The sequence below is a fragment of the Cricetulus griseus genome, chromosome 5 (genome assembly GCF_003668045.3).
Source record: "Cricetulus griseus strain 17A/GY chromosome 5, alternate assembly CriGri-PICRH-1.0, whole genome shotgun sequence".
In the NCBI taxonomy this organism is placed as follows: Eukaryota; Metazoa; Chordata; class Mammalia; order Rodentia; family Cricetidae; genus Cricetulus; species Cricetulus griseus.
In genome coordinates, this window is record NC_048598.1 from 99,626,030 (window position 1) to 99,644,535 (window position 18,506).

At 47.7% G+C, this 18,506-nt stretch overlaps 2 protein-coding genes across 2 annotated transcripts; one reads left to right on the plus strand and one right to left on the minus strand.

Annotated features, from left to right (window-relative positions):
* Positions 1–337: 337 nt before the first annotated feature.
* Positions 338–6,367, minus strand: LOC100753043 (olfactory receptor 10T2). Its single transcript, XM_027419561.1, has 2 exons — positions 6,305–6,367; positions 338–1,312 (listed from the first exon to the last, which is right to left on the minus strand). Exons 1-2 carry the CDS (start codon positions 6,365–6,367, stop codon positions 338–340), a joined length of 1,038 nt encoding a protein of 345 aa, XP_027275362.1.
* A 5,006-nt stretch (positions 6,368–11,373) lies between these two features.
* On the plus strand, positions 11,374–17,577 carry LOC100752743 (olfactory receptor 10T2). The gene is made up of 2 exons (XM_027419560.1): positions 11,374–11,394; positions 16,624–17,577. The coding sequence occupies exons 1-2, from the start codon at positions 11,374–11,376 to the stop codon at positions 17,575–17,577; spliced, it is 975 nt and encodes a 324-aa protein (XP_027275361.1).
* Positions 17,578–18,506: the final 929 nt, after the last annotated feature.

Below are 18,506 nucleotides of genomic sequence, written 5' to 3' on the forward strand. Positions count from 1 at the left end.
TAGAACTCACTTTGTAGACCAGGCTTGACTGGAACTCAGAGATCCACCTGCCTCTGCCTCTCATGTTCTGGGATTAAAGGAGGGCTCCACAACAGCCAGTAGTGGTTTACTCCTTTAATCCCAGCATTTAGGAGGCAGAGGCAGACAGATATCCCTGAGTTCCAGAAGAGTGCAGTCTACATAGTAAGTTCCAGGTTAACCAGGGTTACATAGTGAAACTGTCTCAAACAAAACAAAATCACAAACAGGGGCTAGAGAAACGGCTCTGTGGTAGTTGCTTTTCTTCTAGAGGACAATGGCTCTTGGTTTCTGGGTGGGGACATCTAGTCTAGGATATCTAGGATAGTCTAGTCTTATTAAAGCAAGCAGAACCTGCAGCCTGCGCCAGGTTCTTCCTCAGGGCCACCCTCACCTCCTTGTTCCTCAGGGTGTAGACCACAGGGTTCAGCAAAGGCGTCACCACCGTGTAGAACACCGCCACCAGGCGGTCCTGAGAGGGGTTGGCCCCAGAGTCTGGCCGCAGGTAGATGATGGAGGCACAGCCAAAATGCACGATGACCACTGTGAGGTGGGCCGCACAGGTGGAGAAGGCTTTGTGCCGGCCCGCGGCTGAAGGGATCCTCAAGATAGCTACCACGATGAAGGCGTAGGAGAGGAGGATGAGGAGGAAGGAGACCAGCACCACGAGGATGCTCAGGAAGAAGATGCCAAGCCCCTTGTGCGTGCTCTCTGCACAGCTGAGCTTCAGCACAGGTGCGATGTCACAGAAGAAGTGCTCCACGCGGCCTGTGCCACAGAAGGGCGAGGAGAAGATCATACAGGTTTCCACCAAGGCCACCGAGAAACCAGAGCAGAAAATCAGAATTCCCATATACAGGCAAACGGTGGGTCTCATGATCACAGAGTAGCGCAAGGGATGGCAAATGGCCACGTACCTGTCATAACCCATCAGCGTAAGGAGGAAACAGTTATTGCATCCCAAGAGCAAAAAGAAGAACATCTGGGCCCGGCAGCCCGAGATGGAGATGGCCTGGCTCTCCATCAGCAGATGGGCCAGCATATTGGGAATGGTGACCAGTGTGTAGCAGGTCTCAGAGAGGGAGAGCACAGCCAGGAAGCGGTACATGGGAGTGTGGAGAGTGCGATCCACCTGGATGATGGTGATGATGGTGGCGTTGCCACTGAGTGTGACCAGGTAGGTGAGGAGGAACAAGGTGAAGAGAGTGGGCCTCAGTTCTGGGAGGTTGGAGAATCCCACCAGCACGAACTCTGTCACCAGCCAGGTCCCATTGTCCCACTGCTTGTCAGGAGCCTGAGAGGAGATAGGATTACTGGCACGAGGCAGGTCATGAGGCCTCAGGTGGGGGTAGAAAAAATTTATAGACTGGACAGAGGGACTTGGAAATGATCAGTTATTACCCAGCCAGCAAGGTGTCTCCTCAGTATGTAAGACAGTTATCAGACCTTAAAAGGCAATAGTAATTCACATGTGGGAGGAGAGAGAAGAAATGTTAGTGTCCTGGTTTACTTTCTATTGCTGTATAAGATACTCAAGCAACTTAGGGGAGGAAGGGACAATTCCAGGTCATAGTCAGTCACAGCAGGGAAGTCACAGTAGCATGAGCTTGGGACAGCTGGCCTCATTCCAGTGACAGTCAAGAGCAGAGAGACATGGATGCATGCATGCTCTCTTGCTTCCTTGCTTGTGTTTAGCTTGGTTTCTCCACTCTTACATCGTTCAGGACTCCTTACCTAGGGAATGGGGCTACCAACAGTGGGCTGGGTCTTTGTACATAAGTGAATTAAGCCAGTTTCCCATAGACAGGCCCGTAGGCCAGCACTATGCAGACAATCCCTCATCCAGCTCTCTTCCTAGGTGATTCTAAGTTCTAAGAAGTTGGCAATTAAAGAGAACAGTGACAGTCACTTCATTGAGTATCAATAGAAGCAGAGCCTACATAAGGACCCAAGAGAAAGTGATTTATCTCCGGGGCTATCCAAAAAACAAAAAACTTGACAGGGGCTGGTTATATTAGTTCAGCAGTAGGTTGCCTGTCTATCAGGCATGAGGACCTGGGCTAAATCCCTAGTGCTGTCTGAAAAGTTTCTATACCCAGATAAGCCTCTCCACCCATACAGCAATCCAAATCAGACCAAATCAAACCGAATTAGAAAAAGCCCACGTTTAACAGATACAACGCTCCTGGATGGCCTTCCAGTCCCCCAGAGGAGATGGAAAAGGGAGATCAGAAAAACCACAAGTCTGGTTTCTGGTGTGTGTGTGTGAGAGCAGTTTAAGTACCCTGTGGGAGTAGTCTTGAACATCTCTGGGGGAGGGGTCATCATTTGTTGGACTTTCTGAGATGCAGTAGGGTTTGGAGAGAGATGGGGGAGAGAGCTTGGGTGGAACGTCCACCATAACATGCCAGATTCTTTGGGTATATGGGTGCCAGGGGCTGGGGCAAAGCTTTTACCATAACACTGTTAACAAGAAAACAAGAGCAACAAAAACCAAATGAAGAAACGACTTTGGAGGTGGCTGTGAGGCAGGTAAGGGACACAGCCAACATAAAGTGTCTCAACTTGGAATTTTAACCCTTGGAGGCAATTGCAATCACATCATCCTGGGAAATCTCTGAAAAGTGAGAGAAACACACACCTCAGTGTCATCCTTCCAAGATGAGGGACGTGGGGCTTATCTGCTAACTCTCATTAACCACTTGTTGACAGGCCTACAAGATGGCTGAGCACAAAAAAAGGCACTTGCTGTGCAAGTTCCATGAGTTGAATTCTGCCCTCAGAACCCACATGAAAATGGAAGGAGAAAACCAAGTCCATAACATTGTCCTCTGACCTCCAAATGCATTCCATGGCTTGTGCATTGATACCAAAATGATGATAATGGAAGTGACATCATCATCATCATCATCATCATCATCATCATAATAATAATAATAATAATAACTAAAGTAATTATAAGGGCTGCTGACATGGCTCAGCAGTTAGAGGAATCTGCCCCCAAGCCTGATACCTGAATTTAATCCCTGAAACCCTTACAGTGAAAGAACCGACTCCTGCCAGTTGTCTTCCAACCTCCGTTCCCACTCTTGTACTCCCTTCTTCCTAGTCTCTTCTGTACCCTCCCTCTCTCACACACAAACACACACACTAATTTGAAGTACAATACTCTAACATTGGCAGCCATACTGTTCCTCTGTCTCTGTTGCTTCAACTGTTCAGTGTCTGTCTTTTGAAGCCAAAGAGCCTGGGCCACCTCAGCAGGAGAACTGAAGACGATGAAGTCTTACATGGGTCACACCATGAGTGTAAGCTAGGTGGATCATGAGTTCAGGATCAGTCTGGGCTACGCAGCAAGCTCCTGCCTCCAAAACAAAACACAAAAGGCTCAATATTTTCATACAACCCCTGGATTCCTATTTAGACTTAATTAACTTGAAATTGCTCTTAAGATATAATGTAATTGAAATATTATGCAAGCAGTTGTATTATATTATAGTTTAATGATTTTAAAGTCTGTCTGTTCAATACAGATATCACAATAGAAGGCCTAACTACATTTCTTTCCCCGTCTATTTAATTATTTTTAAATGCGTATATGTGCATGTATTTGCATGAAGGCGGGGCCAAGAGGTTAGTATCAAGTGTCTTTCTCAATCGCTTTCCACCCTACATATCAAGGCAGGGTCTCTCACACGAGCACAGAACTCACTGACTTAGCCAGTCTAGGCAGCCGGCTTCAGTCTCCCCATCTTCATCTCCTGTATGCTAGGAGTACAGGCAGACCACCATGTCCACCTAGAACACACATGTACTCTGGGGATTTGAACTCTGGTCCTCAATTGCATGTACACCTCTGTGTACACATGCACAAAACATGCACACACCCTGCCAAACACACACACACAGAAAAAAAAAGGTCATCAAAAACAAACAAAAAGAATGAAGTTCTACTGTCTGTCAGTATCCTATGCCTTTAGTTAAGAAACACACCTTTGGGGCTGGAGAGAGGGCTCAGAGGTTAAGAGCACTGGCTGCTCTTCCAGAGGTCCTGAGTTCAATTCCCAGCAACCACATGGTGGCTCACAACTATTTGCAGTGAGATCTGGTGCCCTCTTCTGACATGCAGGGAAATATACATACAGACAGAACACTGTATACATAATAAATAAGTAAATCTTTTAAAAAAGAAACATACCTCTGGGCAGTGGTAGGGCACACCTTTAGTCCCAGCACTCCGGAGGCAGAAGCAGGCAGATATCTGTGAGTTCGAGACCAGCCTGGTCTACAAGAGCTAGTTCCAGGACAGCCTCCAAAGCCACAGAGAAACCCTGTCTCAAACAAACAAACAAACAAAAAACCCAGAGGTGGGGGCGCGGGGAGAAACATACCTTTGTGTTGACCTGGAAAACTAGATTCAAACACATAACTCAAGGTCCAATCATCTTAATTTTTATAGATTTATTTATATTTTCTTGTCTGAGTGTTTTACTTGCATGTATGTGTGTGTGCGCTATGGTCATACCTATTGCTCACAGAGGTCAGAAGGCATTGGATCCCTGGAACTAGAATCAGTAGGTAAGTTATGAGTTATCACATGAGTGCAGGTCCTCTGCAAGAGCAACAAATGCTCTAACCATGGAGCCCCCTCTCCAGACTCAAGTTCCATCATTCTGACAGCTAAAAGATCCTGACCCAGAGCAAGTGAAAACACAGGCTTAGCTGTCCTCACCTGCTCACTTGGAACCCACGAAATCTGCACCCACTGAAGGTCCCAGAACAGTGCTTGCCTGCAGGGCTTAAATGTGGGTGCTGAGTTCAAGGCTTACCTGTGGGTGCCAGTGCTTTTCCCACTGTGACAGCGCCAGACCCAGGATCCTTCCTGACAAGTGTGGGAGGGCAGAGAACCAGGAGTGCTAGGGACAGGATCTGGTCCCTCCTTCTATTTCTTCTCATCAGGATCCCCTTCCCTACTGCTTCCAGCTCTCACTCTACAAGATTCTGTATGTGTGTGCCTGTGCCCATGGAGCTCTGGGTTACACAGCATGCAGCCCACACACCCGAGCCCACTCATCTCCTTGGCTCACCACCACCTGTGGCCAGCTTCCTGCATCTGCAGTGTTCAGGGTTGGAGGGGGCTCCTCTTGTTCCCTTCTGAGCACAAACTCAACTCAAGCCTGGAATTAAACACCTTGGAAACAAGCCCCGTGAAGGGAGCCATTGTCCAGACAATCTAAACAATTCCCCTCCCTCCACTCATTTTAGGTCTCGCCCGAAGGTGGGGCTGGGTAGGTGGCTTCTGCAGCCAGAATGTCACTTACCATGGCCAGCACAGGCTCTCACATCCCTGTGAGCATCCCTCTCTGCCTAAGAAGGGAGGGGCTGACGACCCACATTCTCCTCTTCTGGGGTCCCTGGAGCTGCTGTCCCAGAACCTCTGCAGTCACTAACAAGCCCCCCAGGACCAGGCTGGCACTATGAGGAGTGCTCTCTCCTGGAACTAGACACCCCAGGGTCTTCTTCCCCAGCACCCAGCCCTGAGCCTCACAGTAGGGAAGGATTAATTGGAACCCTCCTTTGGGGACAGCAGTCATCCCTCCTCCACCAGTGCTCCCAGTCTGCAGTGAGTACCAAACACATCAGCTGTGCACGGCTGCTTCCCAAAGACCCTGCCTCTGTGGGAGGAAGGAGCTGGTGACTTCATGTTGTTACTCAGGATGCTCAGGACGAATTTAGGGTCCCAAAGCCGTCACATGTCTGTTCTTTCTAGATAGTTTTTAGTCACTTAACATCCATTGTCTTAGTTAGGGTTTCTATTGCTGTGAAAAGACCCCGTGACCATGACAACTCTTACAAAGAAAAGCATTTAATTGGGGCTGTTTTACATTTCAAAGGTTTAGTCCATTGTCATCACACTAAGAAGCATGTTGCCACCCAGACAGACATAATACTGGAGAGGTAGCTGAGAGTTCTATGACTGAATCTGTAGGCCGAAGGAAGAGAGAGTGACACTGGACTTGGCTAGAGCTTCTGATATCTCAAAGCCCACCCCCTGTGACATACTTCCTTCAACAAGGTCACACCTCCAACAAGACCACACCTACTCCAACAAGGCCACACCTACAATAAAGCCACACCTCCAATAATGCCATTCCATATTGAGTCTATGGGGCTATTTTCATTCCAACCACTGTATCCATGCTCTCCCCAACTTCTCCCCACCTCTTGGAACTAATTGTTCTGACCTGCTGCAACTGACTGTGTGGAGCACCACCACTGCCCCCACCTCCTGTCCATCCTCTGCACCAGACACCAGAATGCTAGACTCTGGCTTGCCAGTACTACCCATCCTGGCTTACCATTGTCATCATGGTATAGTTTAAAACTGCCCATCTTGGGCTAGAGAGATGGATTAACTCAGATGCAGCTCTCCCAGAGGAACCAAGTTTAATTTCCAGTATCCATGTTCTAACTACAGCTCCAGAAATCCAACATTCTGCCTCCTCCCTTTATCTGAAATCTATGCACTGCTCCACCCAAGCTTGAGTCACCCTTTAGTAAATTAATAATAAGGTGAAACTTGAATGTGAGAGTGCATCCCTGTCATCACAGCACTGGGGACACTGAGGTAGGAGGAGTGCTATGAATTTGAGGCAAGTCTAAGCTACAGAGTGAGACTCTGTCTTGTTTTAGATATTAGTTTAACATAGTTACTTGGTTTTTCTGTTTCCACAGCCTTCTGGCTGCTTCCATTCACCTCTATGGCCCCACAAGCCAGGCTGTGACTGGCTTTTTCATTCTCGTTTAAAAGTATTTTCCAGTTCAAGGAATTCAGGTGCCAGATATTCCCTGACATAGATTCTTCCTTTCTTTCCTTGTTCCTTCCTTTCTTTCTTTCAACAAACACAAGTAACATTATACGGATTAAACAGGTTATAATTAGGAATGTACTTGTATATGAATATACATGTACTCATGCAATAACAATTAGTGAGAAAAGAGGCCCTGAATGTGAAGGAGAGCAGGGAAGGGGTGTGTAAGGCTTTGCAGGGAGGAAATGGAAGGGAGGAATGTTGTAATTATACTAGAATAGTAAAAAGAAAGATGGTTTATTTTATGCGTATGAGTGTTTTTGTCTGCACGCATACATGTGCATCGAGTGTGTGCCTGAAGAGGTCAGATGAGACCATCAGATCCCCTGGAACTGGAGTTACAGTTGGTTGTGATCTGCATGCAGGCAGTGGGAATTGAACCTAAGTCCTCTGTAAGAGCAGCAGGTGCTCTTAACCACTAGTCATCTCCCAATACTAGCCTCTTGTCATAGTATTGGGCCATTGTTAGGCTCCTCTCTGCATGCTGGATAATGGATCTTCCTTCCTCACTATTAAAAATTGACTCTGAAGGGCATCTTTCCATCACTACCATGTTACTGTCCATTATTGTCCTCTATGCATTTTTAACAATATTTATTATGTGTATTGTATGCACAGGCACAAGTGCTCCATATTGTATAGTAAGCTGTAGGCAATGGTTCTGTCCTTCCATCGTGTGCATCCTGGGAATTGAACTCAGGTCATCAGACTTGGCAGCAGGCACCTTTATCTGCTGAGCCGTCTAGCCAGCCCCTGTCTGTATGGTGAATTCTAGGTTTTCCCTTCTTCTCTAGAAAAGGTTGGACCTTCAAGGTATCTTTATTACTTCTACCATATTCTGTTCCTCCTCAGGCTCTGTGATCTTGTCATAAGTTACACGTTTTGGGATCCCAGGAAAGATTCTTCAGCACAGATAGAACTGGTATTATCTTTGCACACTGACCTCCTACCTAGCTGCAAGAAATGCAAGCCAGGCTGGTTCAAAGGGCAAAAGGCACTTGCCACCAAGCTTAATGGTCTGAGTTCAGACTCAGAAGTCCATGTGATGGGAGGAGAGAATTAACTCTGGAAGTTCTGCCTGTGTGCATGCATACGTGCACACACACTCACACACACACTCACACACACACTCACACAGAGAGAAATAAATATAACTGTCGGGACCCGGCTTGTATCAGTCCCACGCTACAGAGGCTATGTATTCCAGACTGATGTCCTTGGAGGCTGTGATTGGAGCCATCTGAACAGCCACGGTTCCATCACTGAGTGAGGGTGCATGGACCTGGAAACTCCTAGCTACCCAACGGTGATAAAGACCAGACACAGGCATCTTGCCATTTCAGGAGGGCTCTCAGTCCATGCTGGAAACTGGAGTCTCTGGTTTATTCTGGCCTCCTCCTAAATAGCTTTCCAACTGTAGGGGTGACCAAAAAAAGCATCTACTATTAAGTCTTTTAACCCTAGTGGCACACCTAAACAGTCCCTAGGCACACAAACAAAGCCCTCAGCACAGGTGTGGCACACTCAGGGACTAGGCCTGTTGTAACACAAACTAGGAGACATTCTCCACTGAGGCCAAGCCATCCAGGGGTAATTTAGCCAGCATCTGCAAGACAAAGGAGATTCAGGCTCCTGGGAAATGGAGCGGAGGTTTGGACCCTGAGAAACTTCATAATCAATAATTTTGGTCCCCGACATATAACTTTTTTCTTTTTAACAATTTATTTATCATGTATACAGTGAAGGCCAGAAGAGGACACCAGATCTCATTATGGAAGGTTGTGAGCCACCATGTGGTTGCTGGGAATCAAACTCAGGACCTCTGGAAGAACAGTCAGTGCTCTTAACCCCTGAGCCATCTCTCCAGCCCCTAAAATTTCTTTTTATAAAGAAATGCAAAACAATACTTCCATTTCACCCCTTCTATCCAATTGTCCACCAAGTTGGAGCAAATGTGGGGGACCCCAGCCACATGTCATTCCCACTTGTTTACCCTTGTGAACAAGTAAGCTCCCACTATGCAGCCATCCAAACCTCAGTGCAGTGAGCATGCAACTGCAGCAACAACTCGCTGCCAACCCTGCCCCATGCATGCTTCTCTCGAGGGCTACAAGGCTTTCTCTAGTCTTTCATCTGCATTAGGGCATCTCTACATTCGTGTGGCAGATCCTACTCATCAAGGATGCTTGACACTCGATGCCTTGGGACTTCCCTTAAATAGGTGTCTCAGACAGTAATAAGCAACTATCCCTCCTTCTTTGAGTAAGCCAGTCCATCAGGGACTCATTGCCACTCGTAGACAGCTCAGTACCGGTTGATGTTCAGTCACTCATCATAGGGAGCATGCAGCCACCACTACAGCAAAGAGATGCACCATGCCACAACACATGGAGTGGGGTAGCCATATCAGGATCTCCTCTAAGGACACTCCACCTTCTCAAAGATCAGCCCAAGCCACAGGTCTTAGAATGCATTGCATAGGTCATGCCACCACTCTCCAACTCATTCTTGGTTCTCTATTCAGGCTTTAATTACTGTGACTTTTTTGGCGAGACATAAATGTCAATTTTCCACAGATGAGACACTAAGAGCAATGTGGAGAAACAATTCCACCCCCTTCCAGCTTAACAAACTGGAGTCTTTATTGAAATTATTTATAGGACTAAAACTATCTAGAAAGAACAGACATGTGACGGCTTTGGGACCCTAAATTCGTCCTGAGTATGCCGAGTAACAACATGAAGTCACCAGCTCCTTCCTCCCACAGAGGCAGGGTCTTTGGGAAGCAGCCGTGCACAGCTGATGTGTTTGGTACTCACTGCAGACTGGGAGCACTGGTGGAGGAGGGATGACTGCTGTCCCCAAAGGAGGGTTCCAATTAATCCTTCCCTACTGTGAGGCTCAGGGCTGGGTGCTGGGGAAGAAGACCCTGGGGTGTCTAGTTCCAGGAGAGAGCACTCCTCATAGTGCCAGCCTGGTCCTGGGGGGCTTGTTAGTGACTGCAGAGGTTCTGGGACAGCAGCTCCAGGGACCCCAGAAGAGGAGAATGTGGGTCGTCAGCCCCTCCCTTCTTAGGCAGAGAGGGATGCTCACAGGGATGTGAGAGCCTGTGCTGGCCATGGTAAGTGACATTCTGGCTGCAGAAGCCACCTACCCAGCCCCACCTTCGGGCGAGACCTAAAATGAGTGGAGGGAGGGGAATTGTTTAGATTGTCTGGACAATGGCTCCCTTCACGGGGCTTGTTTCCAAGGTGTTTAATTCCAGGCTTGAGTTGAGTTTGTGCTCAGAAGGGAACAAGAGGAGCCCCCTCCAACCCTGAACACTGCAGATGCAGGAAGCTGGCCACAGGTGGTGGTGAGCCAAGGAGATGAGTGGGCTCGGGTGTGTGGGCTGCATGCTGTGTAACCCAGAGCTCCATGGGCACAGGCACACACATACAGAATCTTGTAGAGTGAGAGCTGGAAGCAGTAGGGAAGGGGATCCTGATGAGAAGAAATAGAAGGAGGGACCAGATCCTGTCCCTAGCACTCCTGGTTCTCTGCCCTCCCACACTTGTCAGGAAGGATCCTGGGTCTGGCGCTGTCACAGTGGGAAAAGCACTGGCACCCACAGGTAAGCCTTGAACTCAGCACCCACATTTAAGCCCTGCAGGCAAGCACTGTTCTGGGACCTTCAGTGGGTGCAGATTTCATGGGTTCCAAGTGAGCAGGTGAGGATTGCTGGTCCCAACAAGTGATTCCTTGGAGCAGGCAATCTCCCCATCTAAGAGGTGGGGACAGGAATCTCCATAGATTCAGGGAAAATCAAACTCCAGGTCCTCTTCTGTTGCAAAGTGGTCCAGTCACAGGAGGGGTTTTCTGCTTTTCTTGCATCTCTTTCAGTTGGGACTTGGTCCCAACACTATTTGGCAGATTTCACTGTCCACTGTGGGTCTGTAGGACTCATTTCTGGGTCACATGAAGCTTAGATGGGCACAACAGCTGCCTCCTGTCCCCCTACTCCCAATCTCAGCAACGGTATCTGCCACCCACCAGACAAACCTCTGTCCTAGGAGCTTCGTGGCTCGCTGAATTTGGATACCAGGAAAGAGGAGATGAGGACGGCTGGTCCTTTGTTTTCACTTCCTCGGGCCAGGCTCCTTTAGCTGTCAAATGATGGTAACGTGAGTTCTGTGTTTGAGTCTGCTTTTCTAGCTCATCATGAAGGTGTGTATTGATGACAGGCCTTAGAGTATGGGCAGTCTAGACACAGACAGGATTCTGTTAGTCTTAGTCTTTGGGTTGGGGACTTGGTCAAAGAACTGTTCTGCAACTGTGGGGTCATAGGGTCATAGCCAGCTGCCCAGGAGTCATCTTGTCTCATGTAAGGGACATTCAAATCCAGAGTTTTTAGGCTTAGGAGATGCAGCTCACTGTGCCCACTGTCCCTGTCTGTCAGAGCACACTATCTCTGCTCTAAGTCACAGCGATCGATTCCTAGGTAATGACTCTCCTGTCTGTGGAGGTGAGCAAGCAAAGCTTTATGTACTGTGGCAAAGTCACTCCTATGCTGAGTATATGCTGAGGGAAGATTTCTTTCTAAGTTCCCTCTTTAAGCTAGATGCCTAAAGCAGTGTCTGGGAAGAGGCCCAAGAGAATACACAGAAAGAAGGTCTTTCCTCTCTATCAATGCTTCTCAACCTTTCTGAAGCTGGGACCCTTCAATACACTTCCTCATGTTGTGATGACCCCCAACCATAAAATTATTTCACTGCTATTTCATAACTGCGATTTTGCTACTGTTATGGATCATAATGTAAGAATATCTGATATACAGAATGTCTGAGATGGTCATTTGCCCTCCAAGGGGTCATGACCCATAGGTTGAGAATGGCTGTTCCATATGCTAACCATAAATTGGTAGTCTGTCAGCTAGCTCTGAGATTGGTTCCAAGTGCCGATCCCTTAGAAGCTGGGAGGTGTAAGTAACCCCAGAATTTGGTAAATAGGAAGATTGCAAGTTCTAGGTCAGCCTGGACTACACAGTTGGACCCTTATTTAAAAAAAAAAAAGGAAAGCCATCACTTCATCTGGAAATTTTGAAATCACTTTTGTTCCCAAATATTTTCTTTCTGATGAGGTGGCCTCATGGCTTGCCAGTTAAGGTCTGCCTGAGGCCGCAGCTCGCTTTTGACTGATGCAGGCTCTGCTGAAAAGCTTAGTTGCAATGCTTCTTGAAGAGAGGGTTTATTTTTTTTATTTTATGTGTATGAATGTTTCCAGCATGTACATGCACCATGTGTATGCAGCCGCTCGCACAGGCTGGAAAGGGGGTCAGAGTCCCTAGAACTGGAGTTTGCAGGTGGTTGTGAGCTGCCATGTGGTGCTGGGACTTTGAATCCGGGTTCTCTGGAATAGCAGCCAGTGCTCTTAACCACTGAGCCACCTCTGAAGACTGTGTTGAGACAGGATCTCACTATGTAATTCTAGCTGGCCTTGAATTCACTATGTAGATGAGGCTGGCCTGAAATTCACAGAGATCTGCCTGCCTCTGCCTGGGGAGTTCTGGGGTTAAAGGTGTGCGCCACCGCACCCCACTTAGACTGTTTTTAAGGCAGCATCTCATGTAACACAGCTGGCCTGGGACTCACTATGCAATGGAAGATGACCTTGGTCTCCTGGTCCTCTTGCCTCCACCTCTGGAGTGTTTTACTACAAGTTTTTGTCACTTTGTCCAGCTAATCAAGTTCAGTTGGACAGTTTTAAAATGCATATATATATATATATACATATATAATATATTTTTTTATTTATTCATTTACTTTTGAGGCAGGGTTTCTTTGTGTAGCCCTGGCTGTTCTTGAGCTCACTCTGTAGGCCAGGCTGTCCTCAAACTCACAGAGATCCACTTGCCTCTGCCTCCCAAGTGCTGGGATTAAAGGAGTTCGCCACCATTGCCTGGCAAAAATGCATGTTTTTTTGAATGAGGTAAAGCTCACATAATAGTATTAACTGTTAAAAGATAATGCAGCATTGCTGAAGGCTTTTGTATGCTACGCAAACGTCACCTCATTGTCTTTCCCATTTTTATGTGGGGTTGGGTGTGGAACCTCAGGCTTTATGTATGCTAGATAAACACTCTACCACTGAACTGTATTCCCAGCCCTACCTCTATTTCCCATCAGTACATTTTCTCATTAAAAAGAGACTCCTTCTTCACTGGTAGCCACTCCTTAGTCACCTCCCTGAGCCCCTGAGAGCTGCCACTCTGCCCTCTGTTCTTTGGCTTCATACACCATGGACACAAATGGAGCTGTACAGGGCTGGGGAGACGGCTCAGGTGGTAAAGAGCTTGCTATGCAAGCGTGAGGATCTGAGTTGGGATCTCCGGCATCCTTGTAAGAAGCTGTGCATGGCGGTTCATACCTGTAATCTCAGCGCTAGGGGATGGACATGGGAGGCTCCTGGGCGCTTGGCAGCCAGTGATTATAGCTGAAATGCTGAGCTCCAGATTCCATGAGAGAATCTCTCAAAAAAATATGGTGGAGAACTATAGAGGATGTCAGCCCTTGCTACCTACATGTGCACACATGGCGAATGTGCCAAGGCATACACCAGAAAGGAAAAGGAAGAAAGGAGGGAGGGAAGGAAGGAAGGAAGGAAGTTGTACAGTATCTGGTGTCTGTGTCTGGCCCCTTTCACTCAGCACTGCAATTCTGAGGTCCTTCTGAGCCAGTTGTTCCATGGGTCAGAATGTAATTCTGTTCTGTGGGTGAACAATGTTTCATTATGAAGACAAAACCCACACACGTGCTGATCCCATTCACTTGCGGATGGGCATTCAGTTGTTACTACATTTTGGTGATTTTGAGTAACGGTGATATAGGGGCAGGTTGCCATGACTACCTGACATTTATGTGAGTTTCTAGAGATCCGAATTCTGGTTCTTAGGGCTGAACAGCAAGCACTGTAACCACTGAACCATCTCTGTACAAATTCTTAAACAACCACTTCCAGTCTTTGGATCTGAACCTAGGAGTGGAGATGTTGGGTTATGGTAACTTCGAAGTCTGTTTCGAGGGTCTAGCTTTCTTGTTTTAACTTGTATTACTTTGTCATGAGATTGAGTTTTCGTCCTTATAGATATTGGAAATTTGCATTTTCTGTTTTTATGTTTTGTCTTGTTTCTTAACATTCTCTTGGGATGTTATAAGGCCATTGTTAGTCTCTGGCAGGAGGGACCCAGGCACTGGTAGTGACCTATTTCTTCCCTCCCTCCCTCCCTCCCTCCCTCCCTCCTTCCTTCCTTCTCATCACTTCTTTTTTTTTTCTCCAATACAGGGTCTCACTAAGTAGCCCTGGCTGTCCTGGAGCTCACTCTGTAGACCAGGTTGACCTCAAAATCACAGATGTCTACCTGCTTCTGCCTCCTGAGTGCTGGGATTAAAGGCGTGCATCACTACACCTGGCTTCTGGCCATTTTCATCTTAGCTCATGCAAGGGGTGAAAAATACCCATACAGTTAAGGTTATGTGCTAGCTTTCATCTTGCATCCCATTATGGACAATGCTCCACAGGGCCCCCATATTCCTTGCTTAGGTGGCTCCCATCACCAGCAGAGGCTGAGAGTACACATTTCCATGGGTTTATCCCCTGATATAGACAGGTACATGCTCCTGGGTGTGGACCAGCATGGCTGCTGTGGAGGCTGCAGCCTGAACTCTGCATGGTGGAGATGTTCACTTACGTGCATGGGAGGCATGCACTCGAGGCCCTTCTAGTGATGGCTGGCTCCTAGAGTGGGAAAGGAAGGGATGGTGTGTGACTTGAGAGCAGGTTCAGGGTGCTCGCCCACAGTACCAATACTGTCTGCTCCGGAAATCGGAGGGATCCAGGAATTCTGCACTTTAATTTTGTTTTCAAGGATGTCACCAAGGCATGACTTTTCTTTCATTTCTTTTTCTTTTTTTAAAAATTACATTTATTGATGGGTGGTGGTGGCGCATGCCTTTAGTCCCAGCACTGGGGAGGCAGAGGCAGGCGAATCTCTGTGTGTTTGAGGCCAGCCTGATCTACAAAGAGAGTTCCAGGGCAAACCTACAGCCTCCAAATCTACAGAGAAACCCTGTAAACAAAATCAAAAGATTACATTTGTTCATTTATTTATTTATTTGTATGTGTACATCCATGCTACCACAGCCTTGGAGGTCAGAGGACAACTTGTGGCAGTTGATTGTCTCCCTGTACCATGTGTGTCCTCCATGCCACTGGGCTTGCCTGCAGTAGCCTCTACCATCTGACAAGCGCTGTCACCTGAACTAGCTGGGCTGTAGCCTTTACCATCTGAACCATCACACTAGCTTCACTTTTCCTATCAGTCTTAGCCTGCCTGTTCCTCAGCCTTTCTGCACTCTCTTCTGTTCCTCTGGGACAGTGTTTCTCTCTATAGCCAGGCTGGCTTAAGTGCACTATCCTTCTGTCTCAGGATGCTAGGATTAAAGATGCAATTCTCCATACCCAGCCAATGCCTCATTTTTCAAAGTGGTGGTGGTGGTGGAACGCTGTTCTCTTCTCTTCTCCTCTATCTTCTCCTCCTCCTTCTCTCTTTCCTTTCTTTGACACAGGGCTTCTCCTTGTAACTCAGGCTGATATGGAACTCAAGGTCCTTCCCAATTCCCCATCTAACAGCTGCATCTGAAGTTATATTTGTTTTTGTTTCTGGAAATTTCTAATCGGGGTTTACTTTTTTTTGTCATAGCATGAATCCCTTGGGGGAGTCTCACTGGAGTTCCTCTTGAGTTGAAAATCCTCTTAGTTTTTAAAATTAGCATATGTTAATTGTACAAAGGGAACAGGGTCTTTATATTTCTATATGTACATATTATGTACTTTTATCATCTTCACTCCATCTGTAACTTTTCTTATCTCCGTCCTGCTTCCTTCTTTCCCTCTTTCTCTTCTTCCAGGCTGGCCTTGAACTTGTGATGCCTATCCTTGCCTCTCCTCCCGGGTCTTGGGATCCCAGGGATGTGTCATCTGGCTGTTTCCTTTCAGTTTTATTTGTGTAATATCAGGAATTAGCAAATAATGATCTGAGGGCCAAACTTGTTCCCCTGACTATTTGTGCTAATAAAGTCTTATCGGGCCAGGGACTGTGGTGCACACCTTTCAATCCCAGCACTTGGTAGGCAAAGGCAGGCAGATCTCTATGAGTTTAAAGCTGGCTTGGTTTACATATCAGGTCCCAAGCCAGTCAAGGCTACGGAGTGAGACCCTGTCTCAAAAAAATCCCCCCCAAATTAACATTTTATTGAAGCATAGCTGCATACATTTATAATGCTTATGGCTACTTCTTGCTAGAATTAAGTTCAATCGTGACCCTCATCTTTCTGTTCTTTAGAAGAAGCTTATCTCTGGTCTCAAACAAGCACATTTTGTTTGTTTGTTTTTCAAGACAGGGTTTCTCTGTGTGGCTTTGGAGCCTGTCCTGGAACTCTTTCCATAGACCAGGCTGGTCTTGAACTCACAAGTGTCTGCCTGCCTCTGCCTTCTGAGTGCTGGGATTAAAGGTGTGCCCCGACACCCCACCTGGCTAATTCTCATCTTCTTACGAACTGAGGAGACACCTTGCTGGCTGGGTAATAACTGATCATTTCCAAGTCCCTCTGTCCAGTCTGTAAATCAGTAATGATTTTCCTACCCCCACCTGAGGCCTCATGACCTGCCTCGTGCCAGTAATCCTATCTCCTCTCAGGCTCCTGACAAGCAGTGGGACAATGGGACCTGGCTGGTGACAGAGTTCGTGCTGGTGGGATTCTCCAACCTCCCAGAACTGAGGCCCACTCTCTTCACCTTGTTCCTCCTCACCTACCTGGTCACACTCAGTGGCAACGCCACCATCATCACCATCATCCAGGTGGATCGCACTCTCCACACTCCCATGTACCGCTTCCTGGCTGTGCTCTCCCTCTCTGAGACCTGCTACACACTGGTCACCATTCCCAATATGCTGGCCCATCTGCTGATGGAGAGCCAGGTCATCTCCATCGCAGGCTGCCGGGCCCAGATGTTCTTTTTTCTGGGTTTGGGATGCAGCCACTGTTTCCTCCTTACGCTGATGGGTTATGACAGGTACGTGGCCATCTGCCATCCCTTGCGCTACTCTGTGATCATGAGACCCACCGTTTGCCTGTGTCTGGGAGCCTTGGTTTTCTGCTCTGGTTTCTCGGTGGCCTTGGTGGAAACCTGCATGATCTTCTCCTCGCCCTTCTGCGGCACAGGCCACGTGGAGCACTTCTTCTGTGACATCGCACCTGTGCTGAAGCTCAGCTGTGCAGAGAGCACGCACAAGGGGCTCGGCATCTTCTTCCTGAGCATCCTCGTGGTGCTGGTCTCCTTCCTCCTCATCCTCCTCTCCTACGCCTTCATCGTGGTAGCTATCTTGAGAATCCCTTCAGCCGCGGGCCGGCACAAAGCCTTCTCCACCTGTGCGGCCCACCTCACAGTGGTCATCGTGCATTTTGGCTGTGCCTCCATCATCTACCTGCGGCCAGACTCTGGGGCCAACCCCTCTCAGGACCGCCTGGTGGCGGTGTTCTACACGGTGGTGACGCCTTTGCTGAACCCTGTGGTCTACACCCTGAGGAACAAGGAGGTGAGGGTGGCCCTGAGGAAGAACCTGGCGCGGGGCTGCGGAGTTTTTAAGTAAGGACTTATTTTCGGGCGTGAACTTCTCTAATAATTAATACAAGTATACAAGAAAAGATTAGACCTTGCTTTGCCCTGTTCACAGCAGCCTATGCTTCCCCCTGGAACTCTGTTTCGTTCCTGGGAAAACAGGAGGCAATCCTGTGCCAGATGAAGTAACCCTGTCAGTGCCTGAGACAATCTAACCACAATAAAGGATGCCTTTTCTTTTTCCTGGTTTCTTTGACTTGACGGGCCGCAATGTGGTCTGTGGTGCCTAATGGTCACCAGTGGGAGGCGCCACTGATACAACCCAAGGCTGAAGATAGGCAGAGAGCAGTTTTTTTTCTTCTCTTTAATTTCTTATTTTGTCGGGAGTGGTGGTGCACGCCTTTAATCCCAGCACTCGGGTAGGCAAAGGCAGGCGGATATCTGTGAGTACCAGGCCAGCCTGTTCTCCAGGGCGAGTTCCAGGACAGCTAGGGCTGTTAAACAGAGAAACTCTGTCTCGAAAAAACAAAATGAACAAACACTTTTATTGTATTAAATTTGTAGTTTCTTAATTTTGTCATGCAGTATATTTTGATTATATTCTTTCTTTTCCCAGATTTCCCCATCTCCTTACCTCACATTAGTACGTTGTCGCCCTCTCCCCCAACATATGGCAGTTTTGAAAGATATAGTCTATGGGTTTTAAATTTTTATTTTGAGAACTTCATATATGAGAACTGCATCTAGGCATTGATGGTTCACACCTTTAATCCCAGCACTTGGGAGGCAGAGGCAGGTAGATCTCTGTGAGTTCGAGGCCAGCCTGGTCTACAGAGAGCTGCATCTATATCACTCCAGTCCCCCACGCTGCACAAGGGTCCACAGAAAGAAGCTTTTAACCAGGAGAGGCCAGAGACGAAGCTCAGCGAGAATGCATGTCAGCCCGTGCAAGGGGCTGGG